Raw genomic sequence first — 23,060 nt, forward strand, 5'->3', positions numbered from 1 at the left:
TTAAAATACAGGTCGGAAGATTGTCGCTTTTCTCTACCTTAGAGCCTCCTCTGCAAGCAAGGACTGGTGATGGTGCAAGAAGCTGAGCATTCTGGATGGGTCGGCGTCGAAGAGGCCCAAGCCAAGTGGCGCGAAGGGGAATGCAAACGGAGTCGGGCAGCGACTGGGTCCTCCTAGGGCTCCGCCACTGAGTAATGATGTTCCGAATATTGGAATAGCACTGTCTTCGATCTGAAAAGGCAATTGAAGGCACAATGAAATCTATCACTGAGACATTACATTAAACATCAAGAGAAAGAAGGCAAGTAATAAAGCTTTGGAGTATTGCTAAAATTCTCAAAAGATTTCACTTTGTATTTATTAATATTTGCTGTTTAGATTCTTTGAAGTATTTTACAGCATTTTTTATTCGTCAAAATTGTATTATTACAACTATGATATGCATGATTTTGTTTTTATCATTTTACTTTCTTTTTTTCATCTCTCTGTCTCTCTCTTTCTCTTGCTTTTCCTTATTTTCTTCACATATTCATTAATTGTATAATATCTCTTTAAATTCATACATTTTTTGTCTCTTATGTTGTGTGAAAAATATTTTTTTGGGTTTTTATAATTGTTATTACACTTTTTACAATACAGGGTGTTTCACTTATTGACTTTTTATATTTTTTCCTTATTTTTCTCTTCCTATAGTACAATGTTCTTTTTTTCAAATTTTCTCCCGTTTATAACACCAAAAGGACAAATAATAAATGAGAAAGAGAATTAATTTTTCCCAAGATTTTTTTTTCACTTGCGGTTGATATATTCTTAAATGGGAGATCCAAATTGTGTATAAAATTCATTGGTGAATCTTTCGAAAAAGCTGTGTGGTATATTTTCGTCACTTTTTGACATGTCTTGAATTTATTAATTGTTTTTTTTTTCTTCAATTTATGCAACGCCAAACTTTTGTGTAATTTATTTAAATTTAAAAGTTTCTATTCTCTATTTCACTATTTTTCAATGTTTTCTTCTTTATGTATAAAATACAAATATTTATAGGAACATATGAATGCCATTGCAACTATTTCTTTATAATGTATTCTTTTTAATTGATAAAACTTAAAAATTATGAATTCTCTCTTAAATAAAAATTCCTCTGTATTTTTTCTGTTTTTAAAAATAGATTTAAATATTACTGTAATATTACTTAATGATTAATCAATGAACTTGTGTAACATAAATTATATATTATTTTTCATTATTTTTTTTCCTTTTTTCTGCAATAAATATAAATTTGTATTTTTATTATTGTAGTAACACATTAGAACAATTTTTCAAACTCTCTATCTTGGATGAAGAGCATGAAATGGGCAATCAAACTATTTCAAATTATTCTTTATCTTGTTCTTCAAATTTATATTATACAAATTCATTCATTTTCCGTTATGTTTTTAATAAGCGGGATTTTTATTTCGGGTAAAACGAAAAATGGAAGAAGGGCTAAAATGACGAGAAAAAAAATAAAATCCATCCAAAATGATCATGACCGATCTTATTTGTCAAATTTATACAATTTTATGTACTTTTATCCACTATTTCAAAGGGGTAGGCACTACAGTGTGAATGTTGTGAGTTGTATATGAAAAATTGTATTGTATTCGTCCATTTTTTAACACCTTTTCATCTTTCCTAACTCTTTCTCTCACTCTCTTCGTCTTTCGCATTTCTAATTCACATTTAAAATTGCAAAATATGCTTCTTTCAGCTCAATTTGCGACACTATATTCGCATCCTCATATTGGGAAAATATTCACTATTAACAACGTTTTCTCCACTCATTCTTCTCATTTCAATATGGAATTTAACAATTTGCTTAAACAATCAGTTTTGTATTCTGATAAATGCACTGTAAAGTAAGACAAAAATGTTGCGTGAAAAATGTACATATCAACATTTGAGTAGTCATTTATAAAGTAGCAAAAATGAGTTGAATTCAGGGTTTTTCAGAACGCAACTATATATTAACCGCTCTGTGGCGGTTTTCTGGTATTATAGAAAAAATAAAAAAGACTAATATTTTCCATGTCTATTTCATGTTGTTTTATATGAAGAAAGTCATTTTTTAAATATATATTGTAAAAATTGGTTCTATTTCTTATTCAGTTTGAAAAAATCTCATCAATATTTTTCCTATTCTGCATGTTTTATTGTGTTTCTACCAATGTCCTTGTAATTCTGCAAGATTCTCTGTACTTGTTTCATGTTTTTTTTTTTCGAAACAGAACTGACAATGTTATCAAGTTTACGTGTTGAATCGTCGACTTTTCAATTATTCCTCAGTAGGTATTGTTTTTATAATAATGTATAATAGCTTGGCACTCAAATTATCTCTTTATATTTCTTTATATTCACTATGGTTGTCTGTTGTGGGCGGGAAATAAATTGTTGAGGACCACAGAACGCAAAGGAATTTCACGAGTCCCAATGATAAGAGAAATTAAGAAGAAAATTTTTTTTGGGTCTTTTGTGAAAGGTTCATATTTTTTTTAAAAGTGTGATTCTTTGAACGAAAAGACATTAGGCCTTAAACCAATATTGTGTCTTGGGACATCGTTAAGGGCGATTGGGGTTGTATATACGCATGTTATGTATGTAAATATGTTACTCAGCTATTGTAAACCAAAACCAGAGACAAAACTATGACCTTTTCTTGTATTATGTTTTGAATTCATTGTGTATGTTTCACTTTAAAATATTGTAGCTGTATCGTGTTAAAAAATACACACTATTATGGTTGTATTCATTCAATAAGTATAAAAATAACAAATTAAAATCTCAACTGGTTCAATTTTTACCACTGTTGTTTGCTCTTGGTTTACTTGTTCAACCATTTATTTTTTTTCAATATGTGTCATAATATTCATGTTTTATTTTCCATTTATAACTGTATCTGCGATTTGCTATTTCATGTTTTTTTTTACTCTTTTCATTGGTAATTATGTAAAAATCTATGGTTCTATTGCATTATACACTGTAATATGGAAGAATTTGAGTTGCCCTGAGCTACATTTATTATAAAATATTTATAATAAATCTTTATTCTTTTTACTCCATTTATTAATCATTCGTAATATGTGTGGTTTTACTATTTCGCCATGTTAAAACTCTTCCTTCATTGCAGAATATGTGTTCAAATTTGTCGCGATTTTAAAGTCACACCCTGTATATTTTTTTTCACCTCAAATTTCCCATACTTTTGCTATTCCAGATTCTTGAAATTATAGAATACCAAAGAATGATAATTATGATTTTTTGTTTTCACTGATTTCGAACCAATATTTGAGTTTCTCTTTTGCCTTGCTGTGTACTGAAAAAAACCAAATTCAGGGTATGTGAATAAATTTTTCAAAACATTTTCCCTTTCCATATTCTTTCTCTCATATCAAGTGTAAGCGATACAATTTATTAAAGTGATTTTTTTTCCATTATTCTCCACAAACAATTTTATCTACTTGAATATCATCTCTAAATGTCTCGGGATCACGCCATTCGCAGAAATGTTTCATTCTCAATCATGTTTAGTCTTGTGGTGTGTGTGTGTTGTGTTGGTGTGTTAGTGTGTTTATGCAATTGTGTGAAATTCTTATCTTTACTTTCTATATAATCTTCATCTTCTCATTATAATATTCTTTCATCTTTTATTTAATATAATTACTTTTAGAGGCACTCTAAGCTACAATCGATCGAGACGAGAATTTACGCTTTTATTTTCTAATTGTGTCTTTCTTGGCTAATTCTTATTTTTCTTCAAACGTGAAAGAAATTGACTTGAATTTCCGATAAAAGTGTACATAATTCGCTATTTGATCTAATTTCTCTTTTTTTTGTCATTTCGAAACATTTTATGAGTAAATTATCGTCTGTCGATCATTGTGTTTTGGGAATTAATGCAAATGTGATATTTTTGTATTGTATTTAATTTTTTCATTATCATATTTTTTTTTCCTTTTTAAGGTATATGCCTTGTTTAAACTATGATATATTTTTCTCCATATTTTTTTTTCTTTTCCACTGAAACTCGAAAAAAGTGTTTTCCATCTAAATAAAATTTTTACGTTTCTTGCTATATTGATTAAAAATGATGCAGCTGCTGTTACTGTTCTTTTACTATATAGTGTAAAGACAGTATTGTCAAAAAATGTGATAATCCGTTTATGTTTCTATATGCGCTCTCTCATTCTCCTCCTTTTGTGCAGTACGTTTTTATCAAACTATTTTCTTTACGCATTTCGTTTTGCCTAAATTCGTAAGATATCTTGATGAAGGTAAATTGAAAAACTATTTCATTTCATTACAACTCAATTTGCATTAGTGCAGAATTATGTTGGCATGAAAACTCAATTCAATTAATCACCAAAATGTTATTTTCTCTTCTAGCATTTTCCATTCTATAATTACAATACTTTAATAACAAACTTGGTTTATTGTTGATTGTCACTTATTTATTGTTGAGATTAAAAAGGAAAAATGGCGTAAAAAATATGCAGTAGGAGACAAAATAATTTAAGTCATTTGGTTTTATTGTAGTCTCACCATTAGTTCAATATTTTCTATAATTATCTTTTAGGTTTCTTTCTCTATTGTAATTGATCTCAGTTTTGTGGGGCGAAATGGTGATCAATTGCATTGAGTTCAATCTAAAACTGATGGTAATCGATTAGCTACTTTCTTCATTAACTCAGCGACTGACTGTCCCTTAAAACCTTGTTGATAGTTTGTCATTAGCACTGTACTAGGTCAGGCAAGTTGTGTGTACTAATTTTTTTCTTCCATTAATCATTGAAAATGTGTAATATTTTTTTCCATTTTTTTTTCTTGTATATATTGCGAACTCTACGTCATTATACATTTTTCATCATCGGTATTAAAAATGTAAATGTTGCTATATTCACCTTTTTACACAATATTTTATAAATTAATTAAATTCAGTATATATTATTTAATAATATTTACTACACTATATGTTCTTTTAATATGTGTGTATTTTTTATTGCTATTTTTATCATCATTTCTGTTTTTTCTTCACCTCTTTCTTGAATATATTACTTCATTAAATTAATGCTTAACACTAGATATTTGTCTAAATAACTCTTCAATTTCATCTTATTTTTTCACCTTTTTTTATTATTTTATATGCGCGTGTGTGGATTTCTTTTTCATCATCTATAAAATTCATTATCCTCTCAAGTTCATCCACTACATTTCCCTTCTGTAAGATTATAGCAATTATTTTTCACCTTCTAAAGGTGTAATTCGCCAGGAAATAATATAAACAAAAATAATTTATTAACTTATTAATAATTTGTGTCGTAACAAAAATTACAAATGGAGGAACATGATAAATTCTTCACTTTTTAAATTTACTTTCAGTAAATAAATAAATTAAATTTTCCTCACAATTACTTTGAGTCTCATACATATATCACACATTAAGAATAATTACATCGCCTTTATATGTAAAAATATATAACTACTTTATGTTCAGCTCGAAACAGAGAACAAAATAATAGAGGAATTAATCTAATCAGAAGTATTAAAAAATAACTTGTACTAGAGAAATAAAATTGCGAAGGCTAAAGGGATATTTATGTCCAAAATGAGAGATTTAAGATGAAATGAATGAAATGATTTGTAATGAGTGATAGAAAAACATACAAAAAAATCAATTCAATTTGAAAAATAAATTCATATATTCACTAATTCATCAGATATTCACAAATCATATAATTTAATTTGTTACTCTAAGTAATTATCTTAGCTTTTAATAATATTCACCACCGATCGACGATCAAAAGGAATGTCTTTTTTTTTAAACAACACTTTGTGAAGAAAGCTTCTCATCTCTCAAAACTCCCACCAGTGATGTGCTAATGAAACACTACAAAACCTCCGCCACCCTAAGTATTTAATTTAGTGACTAAGAAAATTTGTAAATTTCTCGCGCGAAATTTTAATTTCAATTGTTTTTCTCTAATCATATTAATTAAAAAGGAGAAATATAAAAATCACATAATTTTGAGATCCTTCCAATGCCAATTTGTCAATTTCAGATGTTTTTTCCCTTAACGTTTTTTTTTTCTTTGTTAATACAATTCTTTCTTTTTTAATAGGAAAGTAAATTACACAAAAAATGCTCATATAAACGAGATCACAGCCAATTGGTTTTTGTTTATAAGAATTTCTTTGAACTAATCTTTTTAAGTAAAAAGTCTATAATTATAAAAATATTTCCTAAAAAATCATCACAAATTTTTCAATTTCTCTCGAAATATTCAATAAATTTTGATTAGGAAATCACTGGTGAGAGTTTTTTCGAAGATATTCTCTGTTCTGAAGTCTCAAAAAGTTAACAAAGGGGAAAAAATAAAAGGAATTTCTTGTGTGAATCTTAAAATTTTAGGAAAAAACAAAGAACTCTTTTCAAGACGCTGAACTACTGAGGCTCTTCTGCTGTGTTTTGTTTTTATTTATATCATTGATGATTGAGAAAACATTATTTTCAAAATATTCAAACAATCCCTGCGTTGAAAGCAATTCTATTATTTCATTACTATTTTGGGGGTGAAGGTGTGTCAAAGGAAGCCAACAAAATGAAAAGAATTATTCAGTGATCCATCCTGTAGTTGGTATGAATTCTTTCTCATTATTTTCTTACTTATCATCAAATATAAAATCACAGATGTCAGCTTATTCGATCCTTTAACGCTTATTTATCTCATTTCTTCATGTGTCTCTTCATCGTCTAATAATCCTTAAAGTTTTCTTTATTTCAATTTTTATTATTCTTATTTGTGTGGTATTTCAACATTCGTTAAGAAATGTTATTCACAAATTTTTCTGCTCTTTTCTAACATTTTAACTCAGTTAGAGTTATTTTTTCATCTACTTCATGAATAAAACAGGAAACCTAAAGTAAAATCCCTCCACATTTGCACAATTTTATGGTTTCTCCTCATAGTTGTTTTCACAGAGAATTTAGGAATCTAATGTGTACTTCAAAGCATTCCTGTGTCTATTTTTTCATGTTCTTCTGCTCTATGTTATGACTAACTTTCACAAATGATTCAAAACGAAGATAAGAAATCATGAAAAAATCAAAGTAGAAATGAAAGGAGGGAAGAATAAAAATCGTTCTACGATTCCTTGTGCTACATTTTAGCACTAGTGAAATTCAAAAAATGGTTTTTCAATAATTCATAAATTTGGGTTTCCAAAGTAATTCACTGATTTTTGTGACATTTTCAAACTTCCAATCAATTTCCATCATATTTTTCTCTTTGTGTTTCTCTCTTTGAATATAATCCTAAAAATATCCTCATATTTTAGATATCATTTTTCCCCAAAATGTATGTTTCTTTTTTCTTACTCCCTCACATTTTTTCCTCATCTCATTTATAATAGTAATAGAAGTGTGAAATATTGTTGAATTGTGTATTGCTTGTCTCTGTATTGTTGGTAATTAGTTCATAAGTCCTGTACATCATAAATTGTTGCAAAGCGAAGGTATCTAATTGCCATTATTGCGGTGATTCATCCTTTATGTCGCTCGGACTTGGCGACAAAAATTTACGAACATATTTGGGATAATGTGTTTTCTCGTGCGCTTTTAGAATTGTCGATCGGGAGAATGTTTTGCCACACATGCTGCACTTGAATGGTCGTTCTCCTGCAAAATTAAAATTTGCCAAAAGTTATCGTCAATTCAGACTGTCTCTAAACCCACACAATGCCGAATTTTCCCACAAAACACACTCAAATTTGGCTGAAGCAAGAGCTTTTCGGATGGCAACGCCAAGGCAAGGATGGGTGAATTTGGACACTCAAACGAGATAGACAGCAATTTTAATTAAATTGTGTCGAACTTTATTAAGCGTGACGCTCAAATGTTGCCTCGCAAATGAGACTGTCATTCCGATTGAAGTTTTGTGTTTTTTGTTATTGTGAAAATACCAAGAATCACATCAAATGCTACTCCACAAAAGATTCATTAGTTCTCGGGAAATTGCTTATTGAACACGTTTAAAAGTGAAGTGTAATTAGACGCATGAAACGCATTTCAGGCTCATGGCAGTTCAGAATGTTCTGAGAAATTTTCATAGAAAATTCATGACACAATTTCTGCTTACGGCTATTGATTTGAAAATGACGGAAATTACGCTGAAAAGGTTTTATTGAACCGTTGATGATACACTTGACTTTCTAGCCAATTTCCAGACATTGAGAAGTGTGTTTTGGGGAAACTTCAGCACGTGAAAGGATGACTTTCTACTGAATGTCTTGTTTTTCGCAGAGGACAAAAAGAAGAACTGCAATTCGATTTATGTCCACGAGCTTCACAAGAGCTAATCTAGGCAGAATTGTGCGTAATGCCTATGCGCTGTAGTTGTCTGGCTGCTCACCTGTGTGCACTCGACAGTGATCCTTCATGTGGTGGCGCAGCTTGAAGGCCTTGCCGCAGAACTCGCACTTGAAGGGCCGGTCGCCGGTGTGCACGGGCAAGTGGGTGATGAGCGTGGACACGTCGGGGAAGCTCTTGCCGCAGAACTTGCAGAGCACCACGTTGCCCTGCTCGCTCTTGATCACGCCGCTGCCGCCGCCCGCACTCGTGCCGCCGGCGGAACTCGAGGCGGCCACGGCAGCTGCGGCGACGGCGGCGAACTCAATCTCCATCGGCGTGGCCAGTCCGTCGGGCGGCTCGAGGCTGTCGCCGAGCATGGACGAGCGCGACGAGGCGGCGGCCGCAGCGGCCACAGCCGCTGCCGCCGCCGAAAAGTGCTGCGTGGGCGACGCGAGGTCGGCGGGGTGCGGCTGCGGCGGCGGCGGAAGCAGGTTCGACAGGTGGCTCGGATGCAGCAGGTGCGGAGTTTCGCGGTACTTGAGCGTTTCCAGCGAATGCGACAATATGTGACGCGTCAGTTTACTCTGATGGGGAAACGAGGCACCGCAATACATGCAAGGGAAAATGGGCCCGCCGCCGCCCGCCTGATTACCCCCACTCACATGGGCGTCCGCCGGCGTCGCTTCCTGCAACCAAACAAAAATCCATCAACTTCTTTTTCTTCATCGTTCATTGGCATTGGCAAATCTTTTCAAAGAGCTCTTTCGATACTTGTTAGAATTTTGGCAAATCTTTCTGGCAATCTGTTCTCTTTTCCATTATTATGCCCTCTTTGAGCTTACGTGTCTCTACTTTTAATTGTTTGTTACAAAACTCTAGAGGTCTTTTTTTTTCAAACTGACTAGAAAATTTGTACTTTTTCTCGCTTTTCAATTTGAATTTTACTTCAGTTTTTACTCTGTACGACAGGAAAATGATATATTGAGAAAAGGAATAATATAATGGTAAAGAAAACAAAAATAAAGAGATTAGGAGAAAATAGCCAAAAATTAAAATTTTACATTACTGAGGATATTTTCTACTCTAAAAATATTTGTAAAAAGTATTAATTGAAATGTTATAAAAACAAAATTCTGAATCAGTCAGAATGGGATAATACAATCGGATACTTTACTGTTTTTCCAAAAATTATTATTATTATTATATTTTTTTTAGTTGAAAAGAAACTAAAATAGTGCACAACTTACGTCCACTCTTTCGTACAGTGGATATTTCAATTTCTTTTATTCTTTCAAATGGTCTTCTCAAGTTTCATTTGAGAGAGAGACAGAGTAAGAGAAGGTAAAAAATTCAATTATTAAAAAATATAATAATAAATTGGTAATTATGGAATTAAAAGATAAAGTCAAAAGTTCTACAAATCAACAATTTTATATCATCTGGAAAAGTTTGGATATAACAAAACAACTAAATTATACTGTTTGTTAATAACTTTGTAAGAGTTTCTTTTTATCATTTCATTTATCTGTGTGTTTACAATTCAACTCTTTCATTTTATCATTTCTTTGTTTTCATGAATACTCGAAAGCGACAAATTCAAGAAGTTGAGGTTCGATTTTTGTCTGGGAGCCGGACTTACATTCCAAATCCACATTTATTCAATCTCATAACAATTATAAATATAAGCAGATTCTTATTCTTTCCTTTTGGTATGTAAATTTTTAACTGGACTATTTGAGTTTTTATCAAGAGTGCAGAAATTTCAGTTTTTTCTTTCTTTTTTTTCTTTTTGCCCAAAAAGTCTCCAAAGATTTTTGCCATTTCGTGTGACATTTTGGAAAATTTTGACATTTTCACGTATGACAAGGAATATTCCAGTTAAAAATTGTGTCAATGCAATTCAAATTTTTTGTCTTGTTTTTGTTCTTTTGGTAAAACAAAAGCGGTTCATATATTTCTTCATTGCTTGAAATTTTGGTTGGTCCATTGCACAGTGATTTGATATCGTCTTGGCGTTAAGAAGGATACAAACAGAACAAAAAATATTTTGTAAAATACTTCAATCATCATATCTTTTTTGCTTTTTCCAAGTCAATCAATCATCAATTTGAGAGAGATAGAGAGAGAATAAACTAATGTGATATAGTAAAAAATATAGTAAAAAATTCATCAAATATTATAATGAATAATAATACTGTTAAATATTATATATAGCACAGCCATATCCAAAAAACGTAGATCAACTTCTTGACAATAATTGATAAAGTGAACAAAAAATTAAAAGAGAATTAAAAACCAAAAATAACATTGAGAATTTATAGAGAATTTTGAAACCAAAAGTAAAACACATTGAATTAAGATACACAGTAAGTTGTAAGATATAAATTATTACACCAAAAAGACATCAATTTTGTAACATTTAAGATATATAGAGTAGAAAAAGACATCTATTAGTATTAAGAATCATTGCAAATGTCGATGTTTGATTTTGATACCAAGAATTTGGCCAGAAAACACAGTTAAATGCTTCTTCCCTTGCCCAGAAATTAGTGCAAAATTTAGTCTCCCAAGTTCAGCCCTGAATGCATTGTATGCTTTGTGTAGTGTGTTTTGCATAGATGTCAGGGGAATTGATTTAAAATTCCCCGCTAAAGCTCACTTTTTCTCTCATCTTAAGAGAATGCACAAAACGAGCGAGAGAAAGAGAGAGAGAGAGAGAGAGAGAGAACTTCCCAACGCGCTTTTTTACTGCACAGACACTCTTAATTGTTTCTTTCTCTTCTAGCCTATTGTTCCGTCACCCCCTCGCGAGCAACCCACTGAGGGTGGTGGCAGATAAGAGACATTTTTCAACCCTTTCAAAACTGAGCTGATGAAGAACTCATCAGCAACTTCATTGAGTTGACAATGGAGGTAAATTTTGCGAGCTTGAGTGAGAGCGAAAAAGCATATTTCAGGTCCTCCAGCGACCTATCCACCACCCCTCTACCCACCCCGCTCCGCCGACTTGCTCGGGAAAATGCGAAAAGTTTCCCCCGTGAAGAGTCGCACCGGGCAAAGAATGCACCGTGAAGAAAGTCCCAAAGACTTCACGTTTTTTTTTGTGCAAAATGCGCCCGAGAAAGAAAGTTCTGTGGCCTCTTGTGTGTGTAGGTTTTCATGGAAAATGTCGCATTTCGCTGTGTATCGATCTGTCTGGACGACGAATTCATGATTCTAGGACATTATAGTGCACACACAGCACTCTTGCTCTACATTACAGTGGCCAAAAGCCATCGGATTACCACAGTGATTTGGTGGATGAACAAGTTTTTGGCCCAGGCGCCAAATCATTCCACCCACAAATGCACCGCTGCATTGATTTTAATTTGGAAGCAGAATTTTTGTCCAAAAAGTGGTTTAGTGAAAATTAAGGGTATTTCTATCCTGCTCTAATTAAATTGCAGTCATGTGAATTGTGTATTGAATATTAATTGAAGGCTTTTCTCAGCACTGCGAATGCTTTAAAACATACTGGATTCTTTACACGTTGACACAAACTTTAAATATCTCAAGTTGAGTGTTTTTAGGCTTCAAAAGTTAATCAAGATTGTCTGTTTGGACTTCCTAGCAGTTCAGCGAAGGTTTAACTCGCCCCAACTCTTTCGCATCGATGACAACACTGATAGAGAGCTTCAATCTATAAATTATTACTGCTTGGGCTTTTTTTATTTCTTTCGTCCTAAAATTACTGTCATGTTCATGTTCCCAATTTAATATGCAGAAACTCTCCAAGTACATCGGAATGTCCTTATAAAAAATGCATAATGAACTTTCAAACATTCTTCAGGCTTTGCATTTTCCTGAAAACCACTGGAAATTTTTGCCCCTGTTCGATATGGTATTGTGCAAGTCTGTGCTATTACACATTGAACTTCCCATTTTATCTTTTTTCTTCCCCACTGCGAACTCTCTGAAAGCTCTCTTTCTGACTTGTGTCTTTCTTTCTCCTTTCGTGGGTGGCTTTTGTCTCCCATATTATATAGGCAGTACATAAGTGTGTAAGTGTACGTGTGTTTGTTGTGTGGAAAAATAATAATTTTCAACGACGACGACACAAAATCTCGTGCAACATTTACTATATAATAAAACAGTGAGTATAGGGCTTTTGAGGCGAAAGAGTGTCATGCAATTTGGATTTTGAGCATTGGGGGTGGGAAAGGAGGTGACTTGAGAAAGAGCGAGAGAGAGTGGGAAAGAGAGTTGGCGGATTAATCGATTTTCTCCGCACTCTCGTTCTTTTTCTCTCCCGGTTATTGCTTCTTGGGGAATTTATCGCAAGAGGTGGACAAGGAGGAGGAAAATAGAGGAGGATATGGCTTTCAGTGTGGGAGAGAGGAGGTTTCATAGTGAAAATTTTCTTCGATTTATCAATTTCTTTTTTATTCGTTTTTCAAAGCTTTCGCCTTTTTTGTCGCGTTTGTTTGTCTGCAGAAGCTCCATTGCACTTTCGTCATTGGAGTATTTTTGACATATATTGTTTTGTTGGCACATGGAATATAAAATAAACCAAAAGTCGAAAATATATTCTGGGTGTATGCAGAAAAAAGAATATCACTGGGCTTCTCTAACAGTCTCTAGCCATGCAACATAGAGATAAAGTGGAATGAAAAGACGTAGCAAGTTCTCATGAGATTACATTTAAGTAATGATTTACAGCGATATTCTGACTTCTTCCATCAACTTTCAGTTGTTTTGAGAAAATAATAATGCTTGACAGTGGTGAAAACTCAAAGACATCGAGGAAAATGGTAAAGAAACACATCGATAGAGTATTAGAAAGACATTTAGATGTAACAAACACGTAGAGATTGAGTAAAATAGGGTAAACTAAACGCATTACTCACTGATTCGTGGGAGTGACGATAGTCTGACGATGAGCTGTCCTTGTCGTCTCCTCGATCCCAGTCGATCTCCTTCTTCAACGACTGAAAGAGGATGAAATTGTGCATGAGGTCAGCAAAGAAGTCATTTATCAGAAGCCCCGCCCATTCGAGTGCCCCGCCCTTTAGCTTCCTTCACCCAATGTGAAGCCCTTCATTTCCCGCAAATCATTTGCATTTTGCGCCCTCTAGGACCCCACATCGAGGCACTCACCAGTGGCACCTGCTGCACGGGACCCATGCCCGATGGGCCCGCGATCGGCTCCGGCATGCTGGGACTGACCTGAGACGGAGGCCCGACGCCTCCGCCGCTGCTGTTGCTGCTGGAGATGCAGGTGGCCGTGGTGTGGCCGCCGCGGGATGCCGGCCTCACCTCGGACGAGGACAAGGACGCAGCGGGGATCACAATGGAGGATGTCGCCGGAACGGTCGAGTTGAGCGTCATATTGAGACCTGCAGTGAGGGAGTACAGGTGAGATTCTTTGCATTCCTCTTTGCCCTCTTCATTCATTCATGATTGGCTCTGAGCACGGAGATTGCCAAAACAAAACGGGTTTCCCTCCTCCAAAGCTACTGACCGACTTTCAGAGATGACGATGGAAGGAGGGATGATAAAGTGTAGAATCAAGAATTTTTAAGCGAATTGCAAGCTTCAGAATTTGGAAGTCATCAATAAAAATCTAAACACCCTCGCAATACAATTTGCCAAATCTATAAACCATTGTTCGAATTTGGCAACCAATTCTAATTATCTGCCTAATCGCCGCGTGAAACATTGAAAGCCTATCTCTCACTCTTGTTCATCATTTTTTCACACACCCAGCGTTTTCCCAGTTGTATGCAAATCAGTGGCGCTTAAAATTTTCCGGGCAGGGATGGAAATTTCATTACGAGGGCGGTGCATAAACATTTGAGAACTAAATTAGTTCAGTGGACGTCATCCGTGTTTAGAGTGACGTCAACGCGACTGAATTTTGGCAATTTAATCACTTTATGACGTCCGTGTAATTTATTTCCTTTACACCCTGATTCGCGGTTCACAATAATGTCCTCACGTTTAAAGCGTAGTGGATGTTTTGGGTGTTAAAAATAAACGCAGCATTTATCTCTTGGCTCTTCGGCAGGCGGCGATTATTTAAATTGATTGCATACTCAGATGAAGATGTTGAAGTGCACGCGAACATTTGCGGTTTGGGTCAGAGGTCTCGAGACTTTGCAATATAGCCAATCAATATATTTAGAGATCGTTTTATATAATCTCTCAATCTTGTTCAAATTTTATAGCATTGCAGATTACGCCATACAAATACTGCCTATATAGTTGTTCGGAATTGCTCCTAAGCGTGAGAATGGGATTTCGCCAAAGTATCGTGCGGAACTCACCAACGTCGTTCGACTGCATCATGTGGTCATCCTCGTCGTCGTCGTCCGGCGAGGTGGGGCGCTCTTCGGCAGGGAGACAGGTGACTGTGGTGGTGGTGGTCGTGGCGGTCGTGGATTGCGTGGACAGCCTCAGCGGCTCGTCCTCCATCGTCACCTCCATGGAGGGCGGCCTGTCCGGGTGATCCCTGGGCGCGCGGCGACTCCCATAGAGTGCCAGCGGAGTCGGCGACGACGACAGATGGTGCCTGAGCGCCGTGGGCGACGGCGTCCCCCTCTCGCCAGATCCCTGCTGCTCCCGGCTGCTGGACCCAGACACCCCGCCGGACGTCGCCAAGGTGCTGAGCGTGGTCTTGAGCGGGGACGTGGGAATTGTGTCTGAATGCTCCGATTTCAGCGGAATACTCGAATGGGATCGTAAGCGGTCTGCGTCTCTCTCAGATTCCCGAGGAGCTGTGCTCTGATTTGTCATCTCTGCCAAACCTTTCACCTGAAATAGTGTGCACAAAATCATTATTATGAATTGCAATTGAGGGATTGTTTCACGCGTCGTCTCACCTTTAGAGACTCGGCCGTCTTGAGAAGTGCTGATAACTGGCAATATTGCACGTTCACCTCACCCTTGTACATGAATTCCACGAGTGTTCTCAATTCGGCGAAGCGAACGTCCTTCAATATCACAATTGGATGTCTGGCAGGATGGTCCAGAAATAAACTTTGGAAGTAGGATGAGCAAGCCGACAGGACTACCTGTGGAGAGGCAATGAAATTGATATGAAGACATTGTTGCTCAGTCGCACTTAATTGGACCGAAATCTTTCCAATGGACACACAGTGTGCACGGCGAATGCAATCTGCCTGGAAGCTGCACTCTTGGCGAGAGAGCTTGGAGCTGAGAGTGCATTAGAAACACAGCACCAATTGGAGAGGCCTTTAAGAGGCATATGATTTATTTATTATTGCACATTTCTCAGTATTTTTCCAGAAATGTGGCTCTCTGGCGATATTTGCTCATGTGCGAGGGAGAAGTTTAGCATTTAGGTGATTGATTTATTATTGGCAGGAGAACAGATTAGTGGAGAGGGCAGTGTTGCTGCCAGTAAAACAATCACATGAAGAAATGGAACTGCGAGATGAAGTCATGGAGAAAGATGTTCGAGAGAGCGAGAGAAAAGGATGCACGCAGAAACCACTAAAAGAAGTCATTTCTTGCAATATATGTTTCTTATGCGCCGAGAGAGTCTCTCCACCTCATTTAACTACACACAACTCTTCTGGGTCGGACATTTATGCCATTTTATATGCATCTCCCACCTTCCAGAGGCGGAAAAATTTCAATTATTGCCAAATGCGAAGCGAATCGGGAATGATATTTAAACAGGCATCTCTCGCATTTATACATCTCTCTAAATATGACGCAAAGGTAAACATGAGAACCTCGGCATGGAGAAGTCTTGAGAGATTTCCCGTGGAGGCGCCTGGTGGCTTCTAAATTGCTCAATTTTCTTCTCCTTTCACTCGTTCTGGTCAGCAAATAATTCACCCACTTTCGTGATTTATTCCCTAATATTCACCATATCAATTGAGGCACTATATCTCTCTCTCTGTGCTCACTTATCGCCACGGCGAGAGGCACAGACAATAACTCAGGGAGAGCTCTTGCGGTGTGTGTGCAAAATTTTTAAAAGAGTGCGCGCGGCCAACAAATTTAAATATCGTGTTCCACGGCAAGACAACTTCCTGACTTGCTCTCGTGGTTGCTTTGGTGTGACAGAAATGGCTCAATAAATTGGTGTTTTATCATTCCCTTTCGCCATTCGCTGCCGTCATACATCTATTATTTGCTAAAACCTCACCAGGGAAGTAAAAGTGTCAGCGTATTGAGAATTTTACGCAGCATTAAAGGGATTTCCACGGGAATGAAGAATTTATTTGATAGTTTGAGCAATTTTATGAGAATTCAATTTGTGAAGTTGTTAAAGTTTTGCAGAAGAAACAACCAAGTTCTCCTATTCAAGTATGATAGAATCATAGATAAATTACGAAAGGAGTATTTCACATGATCATGATGAGATTGAATGCATGGAATCATGTTTACTATGTAAAGTTCAACTGAACTGAGCTGATCCTATTGCCTGGCAAAAAAAACCTGAATTTACAGACTCTTAATCAAGGATTTATAATTGTACGTGGATCTATAAAGCAGGATAATCAGTGTTTGCGAGCAACCTTTGCCTGCTAAATTATTTCCAATCCACACAGCACATAAGAACGGTAATTCTCATAGAGAACAGTTCTTACAACTTCAGCAAATTTGAAAGTCTCAGCAAATCCTTGCTGCTCTTCTTGCCCGTGAGACTTTCTGCCTATGCGAGAAGACATGGGAGAAGAGTGAAAAGTTAATTAATGCAAAATGCGTGTTAGAGAAAAAGTGGAGGTAAAATTGTGTGCACGACATTGCACAATATACGCAAAAATGTGTAGCCCATGGGATTGGGAGAGTGAGTTATTGAGGGGGCGGAACTCCCCAAGTTGAAAGTGGGAGGAGGTGGAGAAAAAGTTTTTAGCATATTTACACACGCTGATGAAACATGTTCCTTCATGCACTGTAATTTATTCAGAGATTTAGAAAAGCCCAGAGCTCGCACCAACATTTTGGACCTCCACTTTGTGGCCACGGCGCGAAAGTATATATATGATATGCGATCCTATTTTGTGTGAGAGCATTTGAAGAATGCGAATGCCCGGATTTTTGCGATGGCGCGGGTGTGAGAAGTGTGGTATTCCTGAAGCTCTATCACGGCGGATAATCGTGTGCAATAAATAAATGAGCTGGAGAAATGTGTTCATGGGTGTTTTCTGATCACTCGCGATACAAAATGCCATGAATGTGTGCAAGTATAGGAGAAAACAGGAGGAAATGCTTTCGCTGCGGGTATTTGAGAAGAGAGGAACTTGGAACTGAATTAGACTAGATTTTATGATTCCTCAGCCCCCGCACTGAAGTGCACAATTTCACGTCAATTGCGAGTGATAAATAAGTCACCGGGGCGATAGGTTGTCTCTTGGGGATCCTTATCAGGCAATTGATTAATTCGCGCGCAAGAAAAATCGAGAGCGAAATTGGGTGACAGTGAATAAGAGTGAGGAGCGACACTTGAAGGAAAAGTGAAATGAATCGACATTTTCCAGGAACTATGAATCCATTTAGTAAAATTCATCCGGAAAATAGATTATCGTCATTGCAACAATGTCATAACGCGATGGGTGCGTAAAAATAGATGCCAAATTTATAATACATCATCGTGAATTAAATTGATAATGCGATAAGAATTTGTGGAAAATCAGTTTTGGCATACTTTCTTTACTGATTATAAATTTTTCGCGAGTTGCGTCGAAAATATTCCATTTCTACTAACGCGAACAGTGGACAAACGTCATCAGTGAGAATTGAAACTCATGCAGGAGACATTATTGTGGTCTCTCTCCTTTTCTCAACACGACGCGAACTACATTAAAATGTCACGCATGCAATAGTTTGTTTTTTTTCCTACTCCAAATCTCTACACTGTGTTCCATTAATGTCGACATCGAGCACTCAAGAAGACTTTCAATTCACGGTGAATCATGTTGTTGTTTAGCAGTGTCGCTCCTCTATGAAATACTTCCCTTTTCCATCTGGCACCAGACAATTCCACGGCAAGAGAGCGTCAAATTTCCAGTGAGACATTTAACAGAATTATATCTACTTAACATTTGACTTGGCTGGATAAATATTTCACCTCATGCAAAGGCAATTGAACTTATCAAAAGTTTTGAATCCGCGAGCGAGAATCTCACACCTTTTCGCCGAAAAATAAACAAGATCTCTGTCTTGTTTATGTTTGGAGCAGTTGCAGTGACGAAATTATGACAATGTCCCATTCAAAATTAATCAACCTTTCCCCCCTAAACACATCTCGTTGTCAACTGTGTACAGAATTTTCTTGCTCACAACATTTCCCCGCGCACAGAAAAGTAATTGGAGTGAACAAAGTGCTCAATAATGCAAGTCCATCGTGGGTATTAAAAGTTAAACAGTTTTTTCTATCCCGCTCGTTCACGATCTATTGAAGGTTTCACGGGAATAAAATTGAGTGAACACATTTTGCTCTGCCATTGGACAACAATTATCCTATCTTCTTGCGTCTCTTGTGATACAACCTGGCAATCCACTCTCCTGAAAGCCACACGTCGCACTATGTGGTTTTCAGTCGCGGGGCAAAAAGCTCATCTCGTGAGAGGAAAAACCGAGTGTGATCACTTGGATGTTGTCGCGATGTGGAAATGCAATTTCCATACAGCTCGTGTGAGTGAAAGAGAGGTGAGCATGATAATGCTGAGAAGAGGCAAAAAAGCATGGAAGATTGTGCGAAGATGGGAAGAAGAAGAGGGATTCTCGCCGGAGCAATGCTCATCTCCACGTCTCTTGACATAGTTTCGCTAGATATAACGTAAATTGCGTAATTAGTCACAGAGTGAACGAATCGTTTCGCAATTTGCAGCAAAACGCTAATAGAACGCTTTGTGCAAAATTCTGTCGATTTCATGATTGAAAACTCCGTGGCTCTCTCCACTCTTTGTCTCCCCTCAGCAACCTTCCTCGCGAGCTCATTTTCGTGTCATTCCACCTTCGGTGATTTTTTCTGCTCTCACTGCACTTGCAATCTCACTGTGTGATCTTCGAGATCGAGGCGCATAAATCACAAAGTTAATCTTGTTCTCATTTTCAATGCATGAGACATTATCTCTCAAGTATAGGAAGACTGGCGGAAGACCACGCATGGCGTTGTAGGGCATTTCGTTGTAGACAAGATGTCATAACAGATACAACTCGACTGCGTCTATATTCCCACTTCCTGCACTTGCAAAGCAATTCACTCAATTAGAAAAATCCTTTCCATTTGCTGTTTTTTTTTTCGTTGAAGAGTAAATCCCATTCCTCACCTAAATGATTTTTAGGTAAAACTGTCCATAAGAAATACACACTCAGAATGGCACACTCTGTACTTCCTTGGGAAAGCCTTAAATCCGACCGACCGATAAATTTATCATAATTTCTGCCGTGCACGCACTAGTATTCTGAGAAAAAGAGCGAGGAAGAAGCAGACCATTTCCGAGGAAGAGGCACAAAGTACAAGGAAATGTGATTTAGAATTGCCTTCTTTTTGTCCATCCTCCTTCCCATATTGCATTATGTATGTTGCGGTGTATCGAGACACACGTGGAAAGAGGCAAAAAGGCGAAGAAGTTGCACATATGCGAGGTGAGGAAGGAGAGGCAAGAGAGATCTTCTCCCCAGTGAATGTTTACAAGGCTCCAAGAGACACGATCTTGTGATATTTTTGCTGTTAACAATAATAAATAAGTTAATTTAGCGTATGCAATGTTGAGGTATTATTTGCAATCAATTGCCAATATAAGGTAAACTATTTGTATATTATTGCTGCAATTGCCTCATTCTTTTGTGCGTTTTTTTTTACTACATTCGCCTCTATAATAGAGATCTATGTGTGGTGCGGAATGGATTGTCTCTCTATAGCCTCAGCACTGCGCGAAAACTGTTCTCTCCTCCGCGTCTCGCACATTCTTGTGCCACCTTCTTCCTTCCCCAATCATCAGGCCACAAAATGTGCGCAATGTTTGTGGTGTTGGAGTGTGGAGAATCGACTTAAAAACACATAAATCACATGAGAATTATCTAATGTGAGTGCAGCAGTACTTCTCTCGCGGTGCACTTATTACGGCCGAGTTGCGAAAATTGATTTTCTTTAACAACAATCAGGAAATTACAATATCTCCTCTCACTCCTTGTCTCATTCACACTCATTTTCACCCATTGCCGAGATAGATTCAGCGACGTTGTCTGTGTGTTGAGACGATTGAAATGTTATAGGGAAATTTGATATGAGAGAAGCGGAGAGACGCTGAGAGAGAGAATGTGCAAAAAGAACTGCTTAGAGTGGTATAAATAAATGGTACAAAACCATTTTAATCGAATTTCTCAATACAGAGCCTCCCACCCTTCATCTGCACTCGCCCAATCTGAAAGTCACTTCTTTCCGCCACGATATTCCAAGTGGCAGACTGAACTGACTGAGAGAGAAAGAGTTCCACCCTCCCACTTTTGAATATTTTATTGAACACAATAAATAAATGAAAGTTGCCATGTCCATAATATTTATCGCTTTTCTCTCTCTCATCAGTATCATGCTTCTTTGTTTGTCGATATTTTGGCAATTGCGTTTTTGGATAGACAAAACACATTCGCCCAAATAAACCATCTGACAGAGTCTTTTTGCCGGGGTTCCACAATACGGAAATTACCGAATTTCATTAGGACCGCGGGGCAGACAGCAACACTGCAATTCAGTTTTTATAAGCGGATGGGTTTATCTTTTGCTCGTTTTACCCATGGCTTCGACTCAACGGTTGGCGAAAACAAACCTGGTTGGAAGCGAACCATTCCCAAAAATTTCTGCATGATTTAAGCCTGTATAGCCACTAATTTTGCAGATAAAATCATCAAATGGCACACGATATCGGTTTCAAACCGTCGAATTTTTGAATTCATACAGAGAACAACAGCGCGTGTGCGCCGCCGCGATGAGCGCGCAAATTCATGGCACTAACAAATTGAATGAACAACGCGAAAAATTCATTTCTAATCTAAAAGGATTTGACTTGTATGTAAATTGAACATAGAGATGGTGATTTTAATTGATTTTAGATGTTCGAGAATTTATTTCCGCATTTAAGGCCACCCTCCCCCGTCGTGAGCCGTCGATATTTAGCATGAGTAGCGCACACGTAACAAATATAACACCACTGGAACAAAGTAATAATAATTAATTCCACGTCTATCGCCTAAGATGTGCACAATCCGCTGTGCCCTCCTTCACCAGCGTGTTCGACCAGACAAACAACAGCTCCAGAGTGAGATTGTTTGTTATGTGGAGCCTCTAATTGTTGGCTCTTTGCGCTCCGCAGATGCTTTTGGGGTTCGCTTTTCAGTATTCGCAGATGGGGAAATACGGCATAATCAATTTCCATGGCTTTAGATCTCAGATATCTTGTGGGTGAGACTTGATTGGACAAATTCACACAATTATCGCGAAGAAGCTGAGACAGAATATCAACTGAAAAAAGTGAGAACTCATTTCTGACTGAGAATTGTTGGATTTACTCCAAAAAACTTATCAGATAGACTTGAAAAGTGTAACAAAGGATTAGAAGTGTAGTTAGAAAAAAGTAGTAAGCGAATATACTCAGAGGAAGGATAAATCGGTCAAATTTTATATCTATTTAAAAAAAATGAAATAAGCAAAAAATATACCACGCTAAACAACAAATTATCTCACTTCAAACACCCGTTTGTACATACATATCATTGCACACTAAAAGCTCCCGGTGGTTTTATTATTCCTTTTTAAATGCTGATTCAAATAATCATTTGCCAAATCTTCAATATTACACTTAATAGCGCCTATTAACATTTAAAACTAAGAAAGCGCAACATTTAAGGAAGCGTTAATCACCGAATCCAGAGACAATCAAAATGCAATAAAAGCCAAATAAATTCCTGATGCTCAGAGATTTGCATATCGCATCTCATCGGTTCTCATCATTTGATTAAAAACCACTTCTGTGAGAGTTAAGATTTGCATTTCAATATCAAAAACGAGACAATCCAGTTTAGTTATACGCAAAAAAAAGGCGTGCCACTGTCACTAATGATCGCCCTGTGCGGATCATGCGATGCCCAGAGTTTCAGGGAGTTTCTCAGAATATATTTTTGGGAATCATTAAATCACTGGAAATTCATGTCCCTGATTGGGTTTCTTTCCTGTCGCTTAATTATTATGATTAGGGTCCAGTGATTTGGCGAGGCTTCGAGAGGCCGCGCTTCTTATATAATTTCCGGGTTAGACACATTTTTATTGCCTATTTATCCAATATCAGCTAAATGTCGGGTCTCGTCGAATACATACACAGGCGAGGGAGTGCAAATGGTACGTCTGGAGCTTCATAAGCCACTGTCGGTGTGTTTGCCAATTTTTTCCGGCCACCAACATCAACTTATTGGGATTCCCGGGAGGTTCTTGGCGTGTCTGTGAATGTGCCTATCTAGAGACCGAATTTTATAATATTTCAGCTTCTCATATCAGAAGAACACCAATCTGAAGAATTTTGAATGGTTCTCAGTGTTTTCTTATGCAATAAACCGCATCGAACGCTCTGATTTCTTCCCAATATCGATAAGATTAATTATATTTATAAAATGAGAGTTTAAACATAAGAGGCATGTGTTTGATATCGCATCACAACTCTTTGAG

General features: G+C 36.8%; 1 protein-coding gene across 10 annotated transcripts in view; it reads right to left on the reverse strand.

The window, feature by feature from the left end:
- Positions 1 to 23,060, reverse strand: part of LOC132262249 (uncharacterized) — a 54,960-nt gene that overhangs the window by 8,233 nt on the left and 23,667 nt on the right. For all 10 annotated transcript variants that reach the window (XM_059761456.1, XM_059761451.1, XM_059761452.1 and 7 more), the window contains 5 exons: positions 15,244 to 15,435; positions 14,689 to 15,175; positions 13,520 to 13,758; positions 13,270 to 13,350; positions 38 to 231 (listed from right to left, as the gene is read on the reverse strand). In XM_059761456.1, coding sequence (XP_059617439.1) covers positions 38 to 231; positions 13,270 to 13,350; positions 13,520 to 13,758; positions 14,689 to 15,175; positions 15,244 to 15,435 — 1,193 coding nt within the window. The remainder of the gene's footprint in view (positions 1 to 37; positions 232 to 13,269; positions 13,351 to 13,519; positions 13,759 to 14,688; positions 15,176 to 15,243; positions 15,436 to 23,060) is intronic.

This window comes from Phlebotomus argentipes, unplaced genomic scaffold (genome assembly GCF_947086385.1).
Source record: "Phlebotomus argentipes unplaced genomic scaffold, Phlebotomus argentipes genome assembly contig_15, whole genome shotgun sequence".
In the NCBI taxonomy this organism is placed as follows: domain Eukaryota; kingdom Metazoa; phylum Arthropoda; class Insecta; order Diptera; family Psychodidae; genus Phlebotomus; species Phlebotomus argentipes.